This window comes from Sapajus apella, unplaced genomic scaffold (genome assembly GCF_009761245.1).
Source record: "Sapajus apella isolate SASKATOON/1434 unplaced genomic scaffold, GSC_monkey_1.0 scaffold13, whole genome shotgun sequence".
Classification (NCBI taxonomy): domain Eukaryota; kingdom Metazoa; phylum Chordata; class Mammalia; order Primates; family Cebidae; genus Sapajus; species Sapajus apella.
Genome location: NW_022436953.1, coordinates 2108161 through 2126759, shown reverse-complemented (window position 1 = coordinate 2126759; position 18599 = coordinate 2108161). Strand labels below are relative to the sequence as shown.

General features: G+C 44.3%; 1 protein-coding gene across 1 annotated transcript in view; it reads left to right on the top strand.

Moving 5' to 3' along the window:
* HPSE2 (heparanase 2 (inactive)) overlaps positions 1-17867 on the top strand; it is a 732977-nt gene extending 715110 nt beyond the window's left edge. Inside the window, exon 12 of the mRNA XM_032281250.1 lies at positions 15202-17867. Within this exon, the coding sequence (XP_032137141.1) occupies positions 15202-15367 (166 nt within the window). The 3' untranslated portion in view covers positions 15368-17867. The remainder of the gene's footprint in view (positions 1-15201) is intronic.
* Positions 17868-18599: the final 732 nt, after the last annotated feature.

The window sequence follows — 18599 nt, the reverse complement described above, 5'->3', positions numbered from 1 at the left end:
AACCAAGAATCTTATTGCCTATTCTGTGAAGAAATGAACATCTTTTTTTTTTCTTTTTCCACATACTGCTCATTTTTTCCATCTCTCTGGGATATAACTTTTGCTTTGATTTCACCCTCATTAAATCCTATATCAAAGAAAAACATTGGCATCTAACTGCATGCCTTTAGAGAGGTGTCATTTGATGTTAACCAAACAGAATGGTTCTGAAAATACTCAACTCCCAGGTGCTAAGACTTTAAAAATATCTTCATGTCCCTGTTGGAACAGACCAGATCATATTATGATATTTCATCTCTGGATTCAGAGCTTGGCTAATGTGAAAAGTCCTGAGGGCTACACTGGCCACCACCTGACCCCCCACAATCTCTGGAATGATACCTGGAAGCACCGTGTTTAGTGTCTGGATAGACCAGGTAAAGGAACCTTTGGGAAAAACCTTAACCCCGTTAATTCAATACCAAGACTCAGACACTCAAAAACAAAACATGAAGACTTGTTTTCTGGGACCAGTAGGCCCTTTGTTCATTTATCCCAGCAGCCTCAAGACATCTAAAGTATTTCAGTTCTCTACTGCTGATATTAGTTGGTACCTAGACTTTTTGAACCCTGAACAACCAGATATACTCCCTGCAGGTCTCCATTATCTTCACTTGCCTGGGATCATTTAAATTAGTTTCTTTTAAAAATAAACCATTCTATGAAAGTTCTGTGGTTAGTAAAAGATGACTTTATAAAGGAAAAATTTCAAACAACTCGTGTGGGTCAAGAGGTTTCTTCTATAACGTTCCCGACATAAAGCTTTTCAGCTTGTTTGATAGGATGGCTCGTCCCAGGAATTGGCTCATGCTAGGACTAGACACCTCTGATTGTAGGAAAGAATCTCCATGTATTAGACCAAAGGGTATTTTCTTGCCCTTTCTACTCTTGCTTTGGAAAAAGTAAAAAGATAAAATATATACCTTCTTTTCAATTTTTGTATGTATCTACCCTAAAAATTCTAGGCTCCAAGCTAAGCACTCTCAAATCCTTCAACCATTCCTCAAATGACTTGGTGTTTACATTGCTCACCTTGAATCCATTGAGTTTTAGGATCTTATCTCACAGGATTAACCTTTCAATTTTCTGGGTTTTTTGTTTGTTTGTTTTGTTTTTTTGTTGTTTTTTTGAGACACATTATTACTCTGTCGCCCAGGCTGGAGTGCAGTGGCACCATCTTGGCTCACTGCAACCTCTGCCTACCCGGTTCAAGGGATTCTTCTGCCTCAGCCTTCCAAGTAGCTGGGACTACAGACCTATGCCACCACACCTGGCTAATTTGTATACTTTTAGTAGAGACAGGGTTTCACCATGTTGGCCAAGCTAGTCTCAAACTCCTGACCTCAGGTGATCCACTCGCCTTGGCCTCCCAGAGTGCTAGGACTATAGGCATGAGCCATCATGCCTGGTCACCTTTCAATTTTCTCACCTCATCCAAACTTTGTTGAAGAGGTCTGAGATGTAGGAGGAAATATGAACACTGTGTTATTACAATTCATCTCACCAATACAGTATAGTAACATTTTTTACATCTTTGCTGACTTCATAATAAAAAAATAGTATTCTTATGTTAATTTCTATTCTTTGAGCATTAATGAGACTGAAGAGTTTTCATATGTTAGTATTGTATTGCTTTTATGAATTTTCTATGTCCTTTGCTTATTTTTCTATTGGGGTATTAATCTGTTTTATTAAGTTTGCTCTAATACAGGTATAGGGCAGTTTCCCCCTTTGCTATCATATGTATTGAAATATTTCCTCTAATATTTTATTTGCTATTTTTCTAACTATATAATAGTAGGGTATTATGTTGACATACAGAAGTATTCCCTTTTTACATAGTTAAATATGTTTACCTTGTACTTTCTTCCATTCTACTTATATGTGTATAAATTTTTATTCTTGAAATGAGGTCAATATGCATCTTTATTTTCTTCCAGTTTCTTTTTTGTTTCACTCATATTCATTTATTTATTCACTCAAGATCTGTTTTCATGCATGGTAAGAGGTAAGGCGCCTCAGTACCTGTGACGTTCAGGCTGAGAGCATGTGAGGAAAGCTGTTAACTCCTGCAGGGCCTCAGATGTTAAAATATCATGAAAAAATAGGATAATTTTTTATAAAGCAAGACTTAGAATGGAAACATCTTTGACCTAGAGCAAAAGGCCCTGCTGGTGCAGATCAGCCACATCAGCTGCAGCCCTTTTGAAAGGCCTTTCAGAGCCCCTCAGCAGGAAAGACAAGCTGCAGAGGCTGAGAGCACCGAATGGCAAGAAAGTGCCTGAGATCAGGGAGATTTACGAGCTGCCTGTGAGCGAACAGGAAAGTGGTACTTATTCTAAACACTAACATTCAGGTTAGTGCCCAGTTCAGAAAGGCCGAAATAGACACTGGAAAAAGCAGAAATATAAATATATATACATATACATATATATATTTATAAAAATACTTATACTTAAGGTTCTGAGGCAGTATATAGAAAAAAAGAAAGAAAATATGTAGAGAAATGAGCCTCACAAATCTTGTTAATGCAAGCTTACTCACTGAAACCCAGAGGAGTTTGGATTCTGTTAGCCCTTGTGCTAATTTGTGGGTGTTTTGTGGCTCATGAAGAGATAGTGGATGTAACCAGTGTTATCTACATAAATAAGTATATACATATCTGAAAACTACAGTGAGGATACTGAATGACACATTCTTCATTCCCGTAGTTCCTCTTGCCTGAAGAGAACTTGAACCACTTTTTGTCTATAAGGAGCTCTCTGCAATATAGTTTAGAACTTAAGAAAAATCAAAATGATTTTATAGAAATTAACTTTCAAGAAAAGAAAAACGTTTTTCTTTTCAGTGTTCATGAAACAGAGTTGGTTATCAGTGCTGTTGCTTCATCTGATTTGTTTCCTAAGTTATCCTGTAAAGTGCTACACATAAATATCCCTGGTACACCAAGGAGCATAATCACCCCACTGAGGTACAAGCGGGAGGGGCAAGACATTCAGTGAAGCAGTTCTACTGAAATAGCAAAAAGCCTCACTTCAGTCTATGCAGCAAAAAAAACTTGTCTTTGGAAAGTTCACATCTTCCTTTTAGGTTAAAAAAATATATATAGCCTCGTGACGTGGCACTCAAAAAGTAAGAAAATCCCTTTTTATTACAAATAAATTCAGAATGTAATGGTTAGAAAGATATCTGCGGCTGCGGCCCCTCCACCCCCATACTCACCCCATCTTCTACCCGTGGTGTTCAACACTGGCTACACTTCCGATTACCTGGGGAGCTTTAAAAACCCCAATGCCCAAGCCACACCACAAACCAATTAAACCAAAATCTCTGTGCTGAGACCCAGGCATCAGTATTTGTTAAAGCTCCCCAGGTGATTCAAATATGTGGTCAAGGTTGAGAACCACAGTCCCTCTATAAACTGCTAGAACAAGATCCCAGCTGATTTGCACCTTCAATTTTTCCCAGATTATATTCTTCATTCAGGCGCCACGCCATTTTGCCAAAGATGTGAACATGCCATGAGCCCCGGGGAGTTCTCTATGACTTAGTGGAAGGATGAGCGCTAGCCTCCCAAAGGGTTTATTGTTTGTTTTGTTTTAACTCCAGATTATTAATGTGGAGATCACTTTGCCGATTAGAGGATTATAAAATGCTTTTATATTTGACAGCAACTTGACATCCTAAACCAAGATGTTTAGGAATCTAGGCTTTTCACTGTTATTTTCCGAGAGTTTTATATTTGTTCTCAGATTCAGATTTTTCCTCCGGCTCATTCCCAGCAGCTGGAAACTCTCTGCATAGCTGTCCATTAAGGCTGTGGTCTCCCCTCTTCACCTCCACTCACTTAGGGACCCTTGCTGCAGGCAGGGATTTCTATTCTGTCTGATAACCTAGGCGAAACACCTGTAAATGGATGTGTTAGGGTAGAGCTAACATATTTCTAAACAGTTGATTCTAAAGTGAGAGGCAGAGCATCAGAAAATGTAGACAGTTCTGGCAGACTGAGAAGAAACGGCCCTTGTCTTCTTTCCCTGTGCCTTTCAGAGGCTATGATTTGGTGATGGACGAATGTAAGCTTTAAGGAACTGAAAAGTTCTAATCCAGCTTCGCTCTATAGTGGGGCCTGGGCCCCAAACTGGTGTTTCTTTGGCTGCTAAGCATCAGGAAGGCCAGGGCAGGATGTGGCTCATTCCAGACAAGGGGCCTGGAGCATTAAACTGTGGACCCACTGCCAAACACCAGCAATACTGGTGCAGACTAGCACTTCCCTGCTTACCCTTGCAACGATGATTCAGAGTCACCCAACACTTTGCACTTTGAAATCTGTGGCACCTGGAACAGAGCCTGTGCCACCTGAGACATCTTTTCCCTTTTGAGAGTATACCAGTACACCTGATATCATGGGGAATACTTCGTCAAAAGCTAATAAAACAGGTATTTATCGCTTTGATTTCACATGTGTGTTAAACATAACTAAACATGTTGTTTAAAACATGTGTTAACATGTGTGCATACACACACGTGCCTTCCTACCTATCTTCACCTGTAGACTGCTGTAAAGGGCATGCAAATCCCCACAATGTCTCCTCTAGCTCCACACAATTAGGGCTGAGGAAACCTCATCCCTCTCCACAGAGCATTCATTAGCTCGGAGACAAAACAGACCACATAAGGGTAAATATAGGAGATAGGATTTTGAGAAAGAGAGAGATGAATTCTGACTTGGGAATCTGGAAAGTCCTCAGGGCTGAAGGCCGTGGAGCTGGAGGTGGAAGGATGTGCATACTTCTAGGAAAGGCTGTAGGGAAGGCAACTTCCAGCACCAGGATGAGCTGACTACAGATCTGGAAGTACACAAGTTCAAGGCACATTTTGTTTGGGAGGTGGCAAATCATCTCATGTGACTGGAATACAGGATGCTTTGTGGGGCAAGAGGAAAGGCCACAAACACATATTAAGGCCAGACAGCAGAAGACCTTGAAATCCAGACTAAGCCTGATTTTCCTTCCTTCCTGCTCTTTGTGTAATGTGTTTATTACGGTGTGTCTGGGCAGACATTTGCATATTTCAGTGTTTTCTGTCTTAGATTAAGTCTGTTGTAATTTAATTTGTACAACGAAAAGAACAGTGGAACTATGAATAATGCCCCTTAAACACCACTTGTTAATGTTGATGATAATGGCGCCAATTCTTTACAATGGGAAGGGGACATAGTTAACCACATGCTGAAGTCTCCATGGTTTTTATAGCTGGTTCCTATTGTGTCCTGTGGTTTGAGTGTGATATGCCTATGACATGGAGCTTTGAGATGGCTGCAGGATCAAATTTTCTTTCTAAACTTCCCCCAGATGATTCCCTCATCTGCTGGGAGTTAACAATATCAGTATAAATCCAGGTTCCTTAGTCAGGCTCTCATCTTGTCTGCCAAGTGTGCTAAATTATTTTAAGCCATTAGGAGCACATGGTAGAAGCCATTATGGTTTGGATCACTATTATACAGACTTGGATAGAATACAGATCAAATCCTGACCCCAAAACCACACTACATCCAGGAAAAGCCTATATCCCTAACAACTTGCCTATAAAACCCGCAGCTTTGCTTGTACAAAGGAGTCCCAGTATTTTCTCTGGTCAGTGATACAGAAGCTAGATCAAAATTCCTCACCATTTCAGTGTGTCCCTCAGAGGGTGGCATGGAGGGCAAATAATCTTCTCAGCCTCAAAATGTCTCAGGGACCAGGAACTTCAAATAGGATGTAGGCTGTTGGAAGGGCAAGGGAACAGGACACTATTTTCCCCATTTTCTTTCTCTATCCCTCACAGTCTTCTCTCTTGAACAACAGTGGAGGAAGAGATTGGAACTGGCACGTAGAACCAGGCATGACTACTAGTGCAGTTGATAGAGCAGAACTCAGCAAGTGTTAACTACACAGCTACCACAGACAAGAAGGCACTGAGCCGCATACTACTGAAAATTACGAAATGAAAACAAGTCAGTAGCAGACAAATGGCCCAAGGATACAGATAAAATAAGGCTGAAAGGGACACTAAAAAGGAGATGCAGATAATGTGCCACTCTCCCTTCCAGCTGTCTTATCAGGTAAGGTCCCAAGCAGGAGGCTACCTCTGACGGGGCCTGGAGGGAAGAACAGGCGTGTGAGAGATTCCACCAGATTCTAAGGAGAGCAAAAAGCACATAGAAGAAAAGTTCAGGACACACTTGAAAGGAAGTAATCCTCCCCGTGACTCCTGAGGAGTGGGAACCCCCCCAGAGAGGGTCATGACCACTTAGAGCCTTTCCCTGAGCCGGACATGGGGGACCAGGCGACACTACCTGCAGGGGCCACTCCTGAGCAGCCTTCCTCAGCGTGGTATCCATCACTCAAGGCAATTTCAGACGAACTTCCTGTCCAAGCTGCCCCAGATGCACTGTCTCCCCACCGAGCAGGAAAGGGAAGCAAAGCCCTTCTGTCCTCAAACCTGGCTGGGGCCCCTCCGGGCTCTAACCTGCCCCTGACCTGGAGAAGGGCAGGGCAGCTGCACATACCAGCTTCCTCACTCAGCGAGGGGGCCTGGGGGCCTGCAAAGCACAAACAGGTGCGGGGCCGACCCTAGGGGCGGCCGGGGACCCAGAACCCGGGAGAGCCCGGCGCCAAGTCATGCGGGCGCCGAAGACCCCGCACCTGCGCCGGGACCCCCCTCTCTGCACGCTGGCCGGGAAGCCGGCACCCCTGCAGGAATTGCAGCCCGGCCTCGCACGTTTCCTTAATATTAGGCCACATTCCAGGTGGGACCCCTGCCAACGGGACCGCAACGAGGTTCTTGTTGGGATTTGATTGATTCTGTGATTTGTTCCTCCTGGAGGCCAAGCGCGGGGTACATCTACCGGCCTTCCCCAGACCGGAGTGCGGGATTTGGAGGCAGGCGGACGCGTTCCGGCTTCCTGGGAGCCACCGCGAAGTAGACGATCCTGGCACCGTTGTGTAGAACAAGAGTGACCTCTAGCGGTCCTTAGGAGAGCACACTGGAGGAAAGGATGCTGATAAGCAGGCGCAGACCCATACAAACACACAGACTCATTCTCTCCCCGTCCCTCCTCATTTCTCTCCCGCTTCCCTCTCTCCCTCTCTCTCATCATTTAACAATACAGAAAGTGAGACCAGAAGCGGCTGGTCACATACCTAGACCTGCACATTTCATGTCCCAAGTCTGGACTAAAACGGGTTTCTGGCCTTCCAGTTCAGTGTCTTTCCTTCTAGGTAGTGGTTCTTTTGCCCACCTGTTTATATCCAAGGTGGCTTTTATTGACGCCTCCTGTGTGAGTGGGTGGACAGGAGGGTGAAGGATGAGTAAGACACATGGGCTTCCTATCTAGTGGAGAGACTGACAGGCAGTTAGCTTAGCCATCACAATACTGTGTGACGGGAGCTGAAACCCAAGTACTACTGGGTCCTGTAGGAGCACCCCTGACTTGAAGGGCAAGTATGATCCAGGAGAAGGAAGCTGGAAGGGAGGAGGAGGGTGTCTGGAGAAGGATCCAGGTAGAGGGAAACCATGTGCAAAACCCTGCACTTAGGCGCGATTGGAGAAGTGGCGTATAGAGTGAAAGGGGGTGGGAGGAAGGGAGCTGGAATGGGCAGGAGCTAGAGTAAGCCTCTGCGGCTGGAGAAGTAGATAATAGGGCCTGTGCATGGAGGCTTCAGGCAACGTTTTAAGATCAGTGGGAAGTCACTGAATATTTAGACAGGTGAATGTCATGGTCAGATTTCTGTTTATGCAGGATCATTCTGGGTTTGGCATTAAACTTTGCCTCAGGCTAGCTGTTAGTCACAGGCTACCCACCTGAAAAATGGTTAAGTCAGAAGGGATTTCAGGGTTCATTTGCTCTATCGACCCTCACCTTACAGTTTGAGAAACTAGGCTCAGAGAAGGCAAATGTTCTGAAAGTGACTGAGACAGAACCGATTTTAAGTCTCTTCACCTCCCACTCAAGGTCCCCAAATATGCCAGCCTGAACTACACTCCAGTTCCAAAGGCTGCTCCTGATAAAACATAATTCCCCGCTAAAGTTCCTCCTGGCTCCACTGGAGTCCAGTAAATTATCTTCAAGCTTTAAAAAAGGCATACTCAGCCGGGTGCAGTGGCTCATGCCTGTAATCCCAGCACTTTGGGAGGGTGAGGCGGGAAGGTCACAAGGTCAGGCATTCAAGACCAGCTTAGCCAACATGGTGAAACACCATCTCTACTAAAAAAAAATTAGCTGGACGCATGGTGGGTGTGCGCCTATAATCCCAGCTGCTCAGGAGGCTGAGGCAGGAGAATTGCTTAAACCGGGACCTGGGAGGTAGAGGTTGCAGTGGCCCAAGATCCCATCACTGCACTCCAGCCTGGGCTGCAGAGTGACACTCCATTTCAGAAAAAAAAGAAAGAGGACATGCTCATTAGACTTGCTTCCCTGACATTTCAGAACAGTTGAAACTTTGCTTAAATATCTATGGCTATCGAGAACGGTGATAAAACATGAAGACCAAAGACTGTAGACAGGTGGGCGGAGGGTAGTGGGGGAGTGACCGGGCCACAGGGCTCCCATGGAGACCTGGGGAGCAGAGGGCTTGACTCCACATTGACACGTTGAATCCCATTTTAAATAACATTCAAAGTTAATAAAACAAGTTTAGGAATTGGAAAGTAACTCAGACTTTGTAAAAACAGATGGTGATAAAATGCAGTTGTCCTAATATTTGGATAATTTAAACACCCTCAGCAGTTCAGGCAAACTAGGGAATTAAGAGAAATAGTTCAACTTAGGCTGGATCATTCAGCATTTGGTTTGAAAAGTCATAGGCCAGTTAGGAGGTATCAGAATACGATGAAAATATGATAAGGACGGTTTTCAAAGAAAGAAACATAATCCTGGTGAACACCAGCTGGAATTGGAGAAACAAATGAAATAGCAGAAAGCGGTGGTCAGGAGACCAGAATCTGAGACCTAGCTTAGCCACTTATTAGCCATATGACCTTGCCCAGGCCACTTAACCTCTCTAACCTTGTCCCCACAGTAAAGTCGCAATAATAGTAATACTGGCCCGTGTATCTCCTGGGGCTCTTTAGCAATCACATGTGACAAGGGAGGCCAGATAGGGCTGTGGTTAAGGGCATCAGTGCAAATCTCAGCTCTGCCACTCATTGGCTGTGTGATCTAGGTGAGTTTTAGACCCCTCTAAACTTTGATTTGCTCATCTGTAATACGGTAATGCTAACACCTGCCTCAGTTGTTGTAAGAACTAAATGAGACAGTCAAAATAAATCATAGCATAGTGCCTTTTGCATAAATAGTGCTGCATAATTGATGAATTTTATCGTTAATGTGATTATGTTTACAAGCTTACAAGCTGTTCAATGTACATAAATGAAAGATTATTGTTATATTTAGCATGATATGACTTTGCTGATAACAAGATAAATGTTAAAAGAAAAATATAAGCAGTAAGAATAGAATGGAAGTGATAAAGCACATGGCTCATCTTTATAATGAAGGGACTTTGTAGATAAGGACATATGAGGACTCAAGGTCTCACAAAACCTTATTCACAAATTAACTTATGTTCACTTAGCTGAGAGATGGTCACATAGATCTTATTTAAAGATGGAAAGCATTAACAATGATCAATGGTCTCACGTCAGGTTGGGATAAGGTACCTAGTGAGTGACTGGGAGAACCAGTGATAATTCAGATCTTATCTAACATCTCCACAAGCCACCAGAGCAAGAGTAATTGGCACATTAATGAAATCTTTAAACACACTCAGCAAACCTCCAGGGAGCCTCTTTAGAGCTAGAGAAACTCAACCCAGGAAGATCAGAAATAATGCAAAAGAGCCTCAAAAGCCCATTCACTTATTCAGGAAATATTTAGTCCCTACTATGTGCCAAGCAGCTCTTTAGACGCTGAGGATTCATAGCCCAGTGAGGGATCAAACAAGTAACTCACTACAATAAGGACCACAGTTATAACTGACTTTGGGTTGCTGAGAGAGCCCACAAGTGGGGCTCCAAACCCAACCTAAGGGTCAGAGAAGGTTCTCCAGAGGAGGCAACACCTGCACAGACTCTGCAAGGATCATTACAGTTAGTCTGGCAGAGGAGGACAGCTGGAGGGAGCACCACACACAACGACTCAGAAGCAAAACTGCAAGTCATTTAATTTGGTCATACTAGGGCACGGGGGGTTTGGCCTCTTCAAGCATGAGTTCCTTTTAAACGTCAACAAATGTCCTGGCCTTCCCACATTACAGTAATCGTCCTTCCAAAATCTATTTCTTAAAAAGAACATGATACCTCCCTCCCCACCAAAAAAAATATATTGGGAATTAGAGAACAGTTTTAAATGAACTAATATTTTAATCCCAAAACTGCTGACTAGCATTTACATCTGAAAAATATTTTCTGGCCGGTTGTGGTGGCTCGTGCCTGTAATCCCAGCACTTTGGGAGGCCAAGGCGGGCAGATCACAAGATTAGGAGTTCAAAACCAGCCTGGCCAATGTTATGAAACGCTGTCTCTACTAAAAATACAAAAACTAGCCTGGCATGGTGGTGGACGCCTGTAATCCCAGCTATTGGGGAGGCTGAGGCAGGAGAATCGTTTGAACCCGGGAGGTGGAAGTTGCCGTGAGCCAAGATGGCACCACTGCACTCCAGCCTGGTGACAGAGAGAGACTCCGTCTCAAAAAAAAAAAAAAAATTAATTAATTAACAAATAATAATTTTAAAAAAAGAAAAATATTTACTATCCTTTTTGTTATTTTGGAGCCAAGGTCTCACTGTGTCACCCAGACTGGTGTACAGTGGTGCAATCTCAGCTTACTGCAGCCTCCAACTCCTGGGCTCAAGCAACCCTCCCACCTCAGCCTCCCAAGTAGCTGGGACTACAGGTGTGTGCCACCACCCCCATCTAATTTTGTTTACTTTTTGTAGAGATGGGGGTCTCACTATGTTGCCCATGCTGGTCTCAAACTCCTGGACTCAAGTGATCCTCCTGCCTCAGCCTCCCAAAGTGCTGGGATTACAGGCATGAGCCACCACACCCAGCCTACTATACTTTTAAATGAACTTGTGTATTTTAATCCCAACAATATCTACTTACATTTGCATTGAGAAATATTTACCTCATCTCTGTGAAAGACATTATTTTTTCATTCTTAAGTAATCTTTGTGTATGCATGTATTAATGAAATTCTTACAAGAACCGGCAACACACACACACACACACACACACACACACACTCCCAGAGGTCTGCCATCCACTGTGAGCATTGGAGAAGGGTCTGGCGGATCTGAGACTGGAAAGGTAGCTGGAGCTGGGCGTCATTGTTCACAATAAAGTGTAAGGGAAGGGGAGTGTTGGTGAATTTGAAGCAGTGCAATGGCAACAGATAACTCTGTCAGCAAGGTGGAACAGAGATAGGTTAGGAGGCAAGCTCTGAACTAAAAATACAGCAGTGAATAGAGAAAAGGAGCAGATTTGAAAAACATTATAAGATTGAATTGTTTTGACTTAGTTACCCTACACATGGGAATTAAGGGAGAAGTCTTAGAAGACTCCCAGCTTTCTGGCTCAGGTAATTGGATAAATGCTGGTACCATCACAAAGATTCTTTTTTTTTTTTTTTTAAGGCAGAGATAAGGACAGAGTTTGAGAAGATTTGGATTTGGACCTATTGACTTTGAAATTCCTGTGGACAGCCAAGTGGAGATAAGGAAGTTCATAGAAGGAATCTAGGGTAGAGATACAGGCTGGGGAGCATCAACATGTGGATAGTAACCGAAGTCATGGGTGAGAACAGCAGCACCCCAGGAGGAGTGCAGAGTGGGGAGAAGGGAGTCCAGGGGCAAAACACTAGGAACTCTAGCATCTGAGAAGCAGGCAGAGGGGAACGGCTCCCTCTCAAAAGGAAACACCGTCCAAAAATGAAGGAGGAAAACAGAAACAAATGTCATGGGACCAAGAGAAGAGAGGGTTTTCAGAATGGAGCCTTGAAAAGTGTCAGCACCACAGAGCAATCAGGTATGATAAGGACCAAAAAGTGCATCTGTCCACAATCACATTTAAAAGAATAACAACAACAGGTCAGGCGTGGTCACTCACACCTGTAATCCCAGCACTTTGGGAGGCCGAAGCAGATGAATTGCTTGAAGTCAGGAGTTTGAGACCGGCCTGGTCAACATGGTGAAACCCCATCTCTACTAAAAATACAAAAATTAGCCAGATGTGGTGGTGGCACATGCTTGTAGTCCCAGCTACTCAGGAGGCTGAGGCAGGAGAATTGCTTGAACCCAGGAGACGAAGGTTGCAGTGAGCCAAGAATGGGCCACTGCACTGCAGCCTGGGCGACAGAGTGAGACTCTGTCTCAAATAAATAAATAAATAAAAAGAAAAAGAATAACAACAAAAACTCCATGTCTTAAGTATATGGCTCATTATGCTTTCAAAGCACTTTCTTATTTCTTTTTTTTTTTTTTTTTTAGACAGAGTTTCGCTCTTGTTACCCAGGCTGGAGTGCAATGGCGCAATCTCGGCTCACCTCAACCTCTACCTCCTGGGTTCAGGCAATTCCCCTGCCTCAGCCTCCTGAGTAGCTGGGATTACAGGCACGCGCCACCATGCCCAGCTGATTTTTTGTATTTTTAGCAGAGATGGGGTTTCACCATGTTGACCAGGATGGTCTCGATCTCTTGACCTCGTGATCCACCCGCCTCGGCCTCCCAAAGTGCTGGGATTACAGGCGTGAGCCACTGCGCCCAGCCTCCTATTTCTTATTTCATTTATTTGATGCCACCGCCTATATAATGTTCTTACAGATGCAAAAGCTGCAGGGCAGCGAGGTTAGGGGATTTGCCAAAGACATCTAGCAAGTTAGCAACTTGGCTCCTAGAATTAGAAATTTTGGTCCAGAGTCCACCATGCTTCCTGGCTCTACTCTTAGCTTTTTAACCAACCAATAAAGAAACCAGAATAAGGGCTATTCCAGGATAACTACTCGTTATTAGTATAGATTTCTAAAGATTGCTTATCACGCGGTTTTGCACTCCCCAGAACCCAAATATGTCAATACTCTGGGAACATCTGACTGTAAAAGGACATTACCTAATTCTTCAGAAGAAAAGCCTTCACCTAATTCTATATATGGGAGAAACTACTGAAGGTTTTCAAGCGGAGACCTGAAACAAGTTTGAATATGCCTTAGAAAGATTAATCAATATTATTGAACTTGTATTTGACTGTGCTATGTCTGGGTAACAGATACTCATAGCACCTAAAATAAAATAATGAAAATACTGTGAAGACCCATTTTGGCTTATTTTGTAACTGAACCACTCTCCTCACTGTGCCTTCCACTCCGATGAGTAGGTTGTCTTCACTAGGGAGGGTCACTTCTATTTGGAAGCAAAAGCTCCTTGCATATGTGATGCACTCAACACTGACCTTCAGATCTGAATTCTCCCACCCCGACACCTTCCCGAGTCAGGCCTCGATCTCCATATTGGATCCGCCTGCTCACTTACTCACTCAGTCATTCTACCAAGAGTAGGGGGCCTGTTCCCTCTGGCCTGTCAGATCTGGACCTATCCCAAACTTACCCATGTGGGGCCAGGCCTGGATCTCTTCTCTGCCTAGCTCTCCATTGGGAGCAATTTATAACACACTTATCCCTGAGAATTCACTCTTCTATTGGGCATGGGTCTGATTATCTCTCTCTCACCCTGTCTGTCATTCATAGCACAGAAGGAACACTAAACAAAGACCTCTATATCCATTTATAACATTTTATTCTCTTTTCAACTCAGATGATATCATGGCAATATTATCACACTGGAGGTTGGGCAAGGCCCAGAAACAGTCATCACTATGCAATGTTGACTTTCCAAGGGTGACTCACAGCCTAATTTTCAGCTGGTGGCCTGTTTCTGGCCTTCTCTACTGACCCATAAAACTAAGCTTCCACCTGGGTGCATGGCTGTCAGGAACAGCAGGAACATCATCTGGATTCTGGTACCATAGGTCAAGGATAGGGGGCACTTCCCTCTCAGCCAGCATAAGATGAGCTGTTTCTCTCCAAGTTTGCTATGCATGTGGTCCCCCTCCTCAGGGTGAAAGTGGCTGGCTGTATAGAAAGAATTAAAGCAAGATAGGTGAATTGTGATCACAAATGCCTACTTTGTCACCTACTTTGTTGTGTTGCTAAATGGAAACATCTGTTAATATTAAATATGAAAAAAAATTTTTTTTGAGGTAGAGTTTCTCTCCGTCATCCAGGATGGAGTATAGTGATACAATCTTGGCTTACTGTAACCTCAACCTTCCAGGCTCAAGCGTTCCTCCCGCTTCAGCCTCCTGAGTAGCTCCCATTCCTGGCTAATTCTGCTTTTGTATTTTTTGCAGAAATGGGGTCTCACTGTTTCTCAGATTAGTCTCAAACTCCTGGACTCAAGCAATCCTCCCTCCTCGACTTTCCAAAGTGCTGGGATTACAAGCATGAGCCACTGTGCCCAGCCAAAACTCATTCTTAAATATGAAAAAGTAGAGTTATTAGCTATAGCTCTGTCTCCCTTCAGTATAACCCTAGACAAGCAAGGTAATGCCAATTATCTAATCTGTCAAGTAAATTGATGAGTTATGAGTTATACTCATTTGGGCTGAGATCATCTTAAGCCCAAATATTATTCCACAGGTAAAAACTCTTAAAATGGAAAAGTCAAACTGAGCTGATACTGTGATTTTTTGAAAAATAGGAATGAAAGATTCCAGCTTCTGCATCACAGACTTTTCACTTGTCCGAATGATGTGTCTCTGGAGGTAGACTTCCTGGGTTAAACTCTGGAACCTCCAAGCTATGTGACCTCGGGCAAGTCACCTAGCCACTCTAGATAAAATGGGGATAATGATATTGATAGTTCCTTACCTCAGGGGGTCATTGGGATGTTTGAATGAGTTATTAAAGTAAAGCACCTAGGTCAGAATCTAGGGCATAGACAATGCCCATAAGTGTTAGCTGTGTGTGTATCAGACACTGCCAGGCCATCTGGGGCTAACAGGCTTTGTTGCAATGGCTTCTGTATAATGCGATAATGAGTCCCGTACTGTTTTTCCTCACTGTAGGTCAGTGCAACTGAATGGCCAGCCCTTAGTGATGGTGGACGACGGGACCCTCCCAGAATTGAAGCCCCGCCCCCTCCGGGCCGGCCGGACGCTGGTCATCCCTCCAGTCACCATGGGCTTTTATGTGGTCAAGAATGTCAACGCTTTGGCCTGCCGCTACCGATAAGCTATCCTCACACTCACAGCTACCAGCGGGCCTGCTGGGCTGCTTCCACTTCTCCACTCTAGTAGTATCCTCTGTTTTCAGACATCTTAGCAACCAGCCTGTGCTGCCTATCCTGCTGGAATCAACACAGACTCGCTCTGCAAAGAGACTAAATGTCATAGCATAATCTTAGCCTAGTTAGGCCACATCCAGCCCAAAGGAAAATGTAGACATGTACCTATATAAGGATAAAGGCATGTGTATAGAGCTGAATGTCTCCCTTCATGTGCACTATGAAAACTAGCTGACAGCACACTCCCAGGAGAAATGTTTCCAGAAAACTCCCCATGATCCTGTCACACAGCATTAAACCACAAACCCAAACCTTAGCCTGCTGCTGCTGCCCTCAGAGGAAGATGAGGAAGGAAAAAAACTGGGTGGACCTGCAAAAACCCATTCTCTCCCAGTTCCTTCTTCTTTGTCTGTTTCTTGCTGCTGCCCTGTTTTTTGACACATCTCTTTCCGTAGGGGAGCAATGGGTGAGTCAGCCATGGCCTGCTGGGAGAGCTGTTTATGTGATTTCCCAGCTGATGTATGAGCGTGTGCATCTGGGTTCCTGAAAATGGCATCCATCACTGGCAATTCCTCTGGGAAGCAGGTGCTTCAAAAGTAAAATTACAAACACACTCCAGATTTGGTAAGAAGGTTCTATTCCTCTGTGAATCCAGATTCCCCCAGAGTTGCAATGGGAGCCAAGTAACAATATCCATTGAGTGGAGAGTAACTTGGTAGGCGCAACAAAAAGCAGTCATTATTCTTCACGTTGCTATGAGGGAGAGAGTTTGAGTACAAAGAGAAAGCACATTGAAACAGGTACACACACACGCACGTGCACACACACACACACACGCACACACACCCCAACTGAACAAAGCAAATTAGACCTCCCCAAAATTAAGAGAATATTAAGGGCTCTATAGGGTAAACCCTTAATTGATTAACCCAAATCATTTTTTAAAAAAAGAAGAAGGTGTGAATCAAAAGGTCATCACTGGAAGACACAACTGAATCTAAACTTTTGGCCTCTTCCCAAGTAGCCTATTTGAGCTAGAACAACACTTTGTTAGCCATTTGGGGAGAGAATGGGGAATCTAAAGAATGAAGATCTGGGCAAAACTTTAGAGTGGTAGACAGGAGGCTTCTGAGTTGCGCAGGTGTGAGGTGGGGAATGAGAACCTTCTATATGATTGAAGGGGCATGAGGGTCTTTGCCAAGAAGCTACAGCTGAAATGGCTTTCTTTTTTATGGATGTGATTTTCTTTCTCAGGATAAATGACATGAATGATACTTTTGTTAGAAGGAGGAGAGATTTGACACTGTTCCAAGTGAGATGGTGATACAATTTCTACTGTTGTGAAAGGATAGAAATGGGGTGGGGGCACGGCAGGGTTGCTGAGGGCAGAGGCTAGAGAGGCTCCCTAAGATGCACAAGGAGTTAAGGATTTGGACCAGGTCTGCAAAGTGAGAGATGGAAGGAAGATTAGACCAAACAGGAAGGAGAGAATTCTTAGCTTGGAGAAGTGGGGATTTGGGAGAGGGAAGCCGACTACCTAATTCTAGGAAGCTAGGGGCCTCGGGTTTTGGCATGCTTATTATTAAGCACAGGAGGAACGGCACACAAGAGAAGGACTACAGCTAGCAAGAAGGGGAGAGACCGAGGACCAGGCTGCACCAGGTTAGCGGCTATGCTCAGCACGGAAGCAACTGGAGAGGGACAGACCCTGAGACTGCCCTGCAAGGCTGCCCGGAAGGGGCCCCTTTCTCTGAGACCAGGCACCTCCCACTGAGGCTTCAGCTCTGAGAGGGCAGGAGAGTGAAGTGCCAAGACGAGGGTGGGCAGAAAATAGGAGAAAGAAGAAACAGGTTGACAGGCCAAAGTGAGGAAGAGAGAAGAAAAGAGAAATGAGATTAAAAGGTTGTTTCCCCCAACTGTTAAAAATGTGTGCAGATATCAGCATCTCTTCTGCATACTCGTACAGGTGCAGCTGCAGGGACCCCTGGTATAACAAGAGTGACCAAAGGTCCTTAAGGGCCTGGCCCTGGCAACCTATGGTTTGCTTCGTATCCATAGTAACCCCACGATAGAGGGCCTACTACTGTTATCCGCAATTTTCCTATGAGGCATGGAGAGGATCCATGCTTGCCCAGGGCACCCAGGGGAATGGGTGGCTGGGTGTAAAATAATCCAGACCCTGCCCACTGAAACGCCAGGCTCAGCGCTCCACAGGTGCAGACACCTCCTTCACATCTTTGTAGGTTCTGCTCATTCAGAACAGCCAGAGCTCCACTCAAACACGCTTTCTGTAAATAAGTGTTGATTTTTTTTTTTTTTTTACTAAACCTTGCAGATTATGGGTAATTCCTGCTTCTTTTATCTTTCTCTGTGTATTAAATGCTGCTCCCATGAGGTTTAAGTTTTGTTTATTTTTTAGTTAATAAAAGGAAGAGGGAATTACTGAAATTTATCTCTGGAGTCCTGCAATTCTAACTTTGCAACTGTTTCACAGAAGAAATATTTGCATTGTTTAAAGGATACCAGAAAATCTCACTATAAAATCACATTCCATAGAAACACCTTGGCTTGGAGGGGTGGGGTTGCTGTCATAGGGATTCCTCAGTTACACCCACCAGCAAAAGACAGCCTGTGGCAAAATTCAGCATCACAATGCCCTTCAAGGGAGCAGTTTGCCAGTTGGGACCAGGGACAAACGCATAGAGGAGCTCATCCAGCAGCTGCTCCAGATCAGACGTTTCCTTCCTAAAACAAGGTGTGGCCATAATAATCTGAGACTTAAAAGCCACTTTATTTTAAACCTAGATGAGCTGGCAGAAATGTTCATTTCAAAGAGTAATAATGCAAAATGAAACATTTCTGCCTTTTGTTGAGACGGTTTTCTGCTTCTGCCTCCAGGAATGATTTTCTTTCTCATTTCTTATCACAAAGGCTCAGAAAAAGTTCTCATTGCTATTTGAAGAGAAAGTCCCAATTCTTCTAGTTCCCAGAACAGTGCTGCAACTGGGGGATATTAGCATTGTCTCTGCTGGAGAAAAGCTTGAAAATGCCAGAACTGGGCTACAATGAGACTAAGGCCTGGGACTCCCAGAAGCTCAATTCCCAAAAGCCCAGTGGCCCTCTGCAGCCCCACCCTTCCCCAGCAGTGGGCAGTCCCTTGGCAGGTGGGCTCAAAGCCCT